Source organism: Aplysia californica, unplaced genomic scaffold, assembly GCF_000002075.1.
Source record: "Aplysia californica isolate F4 #8 unplaced genomic scaffold, AplCal3.0 scaffold00519, whole genome shotgun sequence".
Classification (NCBI taxonomy): Eukaryota; Metazoa; Mollusca; class Gastropoda; order Aplysiida; family Aplysiidae; genus Aplysia; species Aplysia californica.
The window spans coordinates 244555-247122 of NW_004797789.1; the positions used below are offsets into that span (position 1 = coordinate 244555).

General features: G+C 40.1%; 1 protein-coding gene across 1 annotated transcript in view; it reads right to left on the reverse strand.

Moving 5' to 3' along the window:
- Nucleotides 1-2568, reverse strand: part of LOC106012819 (arylacetamide deacetylase) — a gene marked incomplete at its 3' end in the record, with an annotated part of 8879 nt that overhangs the window by 5375 nt on the left and 936 nt on the right. The window contains 1 exon segment of the mRNA XM_013086903.2: nt 1448-1562. Coding sequence (XP_012942357.1) covers nt 1448-1562 — 115 coding nt within the window.

Genomic DNA, 2568 nt, shown 5'->3' on the forward strand with positions numbered 1-2568 from the left:
GTAGTGCACCCAGTCCCTGTATTTGCCCCGTTTGTTCTCCGAGATTTTTAGCTTTATAGTGTTAGTAAAAGTTTTACGTGACGGGAAAAAGAAAAAGAGGTCGACCAAACGGAACAATCACAGAGGGACAAACGCGGGAAGAGGCAATCACCCATGGCCTAGATGTGCCTAGATCAAGGCGTACTATACAGTACTCCTTGGCCTAGATTTAAAGGAGGTGGCAAGGAACAAGCAGGCAAGCGTGACGTGGACTGCTCTCTGTCTTATTTACCTCATTGTGTGGGGGGAGGTTGGATTAGATTGAAAAGAGTATGTAGGTCATATGAATGGCGAAGATTAGAGATGTTATTAGAGCGAAACTTAAAAAAAAAAGAAAAGGAGAGATAAAGAAGATACATGTTTGGTAGGAAAGAAGGAACTTACTATATCAAACCACTCGCCAACTACTCATTTAGCTATTTTTTAAAAAGCCTTTAGTTTATGAACATGCTTCCATCTTCTACCTGCCCCCTCCCACCCTCTCCCAGAAACGACATACCTCATAGTTGTAATGTGAGTTAAATATCCATCGACACGACAACCGTTATTTAGTGCTAAAGAAAAGCAAGACAGACAGACAGATATCCAGACAAACAGACAGACAGACAGACAGACAGACAGACAGACAGACAGACAGACAAACTGACTGACTGACAGACAGACATACAGACAGATAGACAGGCAGACAGCCAGCCAGACAGCCAGACTATCGAGAAACATTCTAGAATTCCTGGGAAGCATACAGTGCAAACAGCAAGGAGAAACACATTGAGCGCTAAACGCTGACACACTGACAAGATAAGAGCTTCGATCTCTTTTTACAGTATGCAGCGTCTGAAGCTAATTTTTAAAAAAAGTATGGGGGCTCTCGTGGTCTAGAGATGTTCGCCTCTCATTCAGTAGGTCCCGGGTTCGAATCCAAATAGCGACGGAAAATGTTCTTTTCCTTAAAAAAATGTATCCTTTCACATTCGTTCCTGCTCTCTAACAATGTTCTGTCGTCTGTTTTCCTCTCCACTTTCTGCCCCTACCCCCTCACCTCCATTGCCCCCTCCTCTGGGCATCTGACTCTTTCTGCAGCCTTTCTACTGCTACTCCTTGGCTTCTTCTTACTGCTGTCTTTCAGACACACCCCTGATCTTATGGCAGGAAAGATCTACACCTAGCTTTCTTGGATAAGGGTGAAAAAGCTCGGAGGTCACGTGTGCAAGTTGCGCAGGTTAAAGATTCTTCGGTGGTCCAAAATCAATAAGAGAAGGCTTCCGCTGCCACCCGTGTAAATTTCAACATTTCCTACCAACTCAAAATGTTTAATGTGTCTCGCACGCTCATATTATAACCTTATAATGCAATTGGGAACACTAATACAAAAAAGTATTAGATTCTATTCAAATAAAACAAGCGTCACTCACCTTGACGTCACCAAAAGTTGCGGAAACGTAATTGTGGTCCAGAGTCGCCTCCATGACAGCCCTGATACCGTACGGGAACTTGTACAAGCCCAGGTACGTCAGTGTCCGCGCCTGCAGGTGGGAGAGGTGCTCAATTAATACTGTGGTCAAGAATTCGTAGCGCAACTTATTGTCAAATGTCTCCTCAACTATCGAACATAGATTCTCCAACTTTTGCACAATGACTTATATCAATTTGTTTTAATAGATGAATATTTCTCCAAACACCTGTACACTATATTCTCGAAAATTCCTAAATAATACTAATAAAAAATCCAAGTGGGTGGTTTCTACGGAATTAAAAAAAGTTTACAGCTGGGGCAATATCGCTTTTAAAGGCAAGTCCGTCATTTTTTTTCCAAATTGTGACGCTATCTTTATTGAACTCAAGTTTTGAGAATCTTAAGAGCAAAAAAAAAAAAAAAATTTAAAAAATGCGTGCACTATAAAATTAATTTCCTGTAACAAATTTTGCAACTAAAAAGTTTCATTGGTGAGCTGTGACGTAGGCCACTTACATGATATACAAAATTAGTGTGAGAAGCGGGAAGTGCTCTGAACAATCATGTGTTCCGCGTGAAGGAGATTTAGAGTATTTCATATAAGAAAAGTTTTTAAAACATCTAGCCTCATTCGTTGTGGAAAAATATGATTACAATAAAACAAATTGATATCAACTGAAGTGGAAAATCTGGTGACATTATATTGATTCACCCGTTATAGAGATATTTGAGGAGAATTTGTGCCACGAACTTTTTAATGTATTATAAACAATGTAACAATGTCAGTTTGAGCGTCAATTTTTCACGATGACCAATGCCTCTTTGTTATGAGCAAACAGAAGCACACCGACACAATAATAGTCATTTAGTTAGTTTAGTTTTAATAGAGGTTTTACGGCGCTCGCAACAGCATAAGGTCATATGAGCGCCAGAAGATTAGAGGTGTCACAAGAGAGTAACAAACAAAAAAGAAGAAGGAGGGATAAGGACGATAGGTGTTTGATAGGAAAGAAAGAGCAAACCACACCAGAGCACCCGCAAACCACCCACTTTATTTTATTTATTTATTTATTATT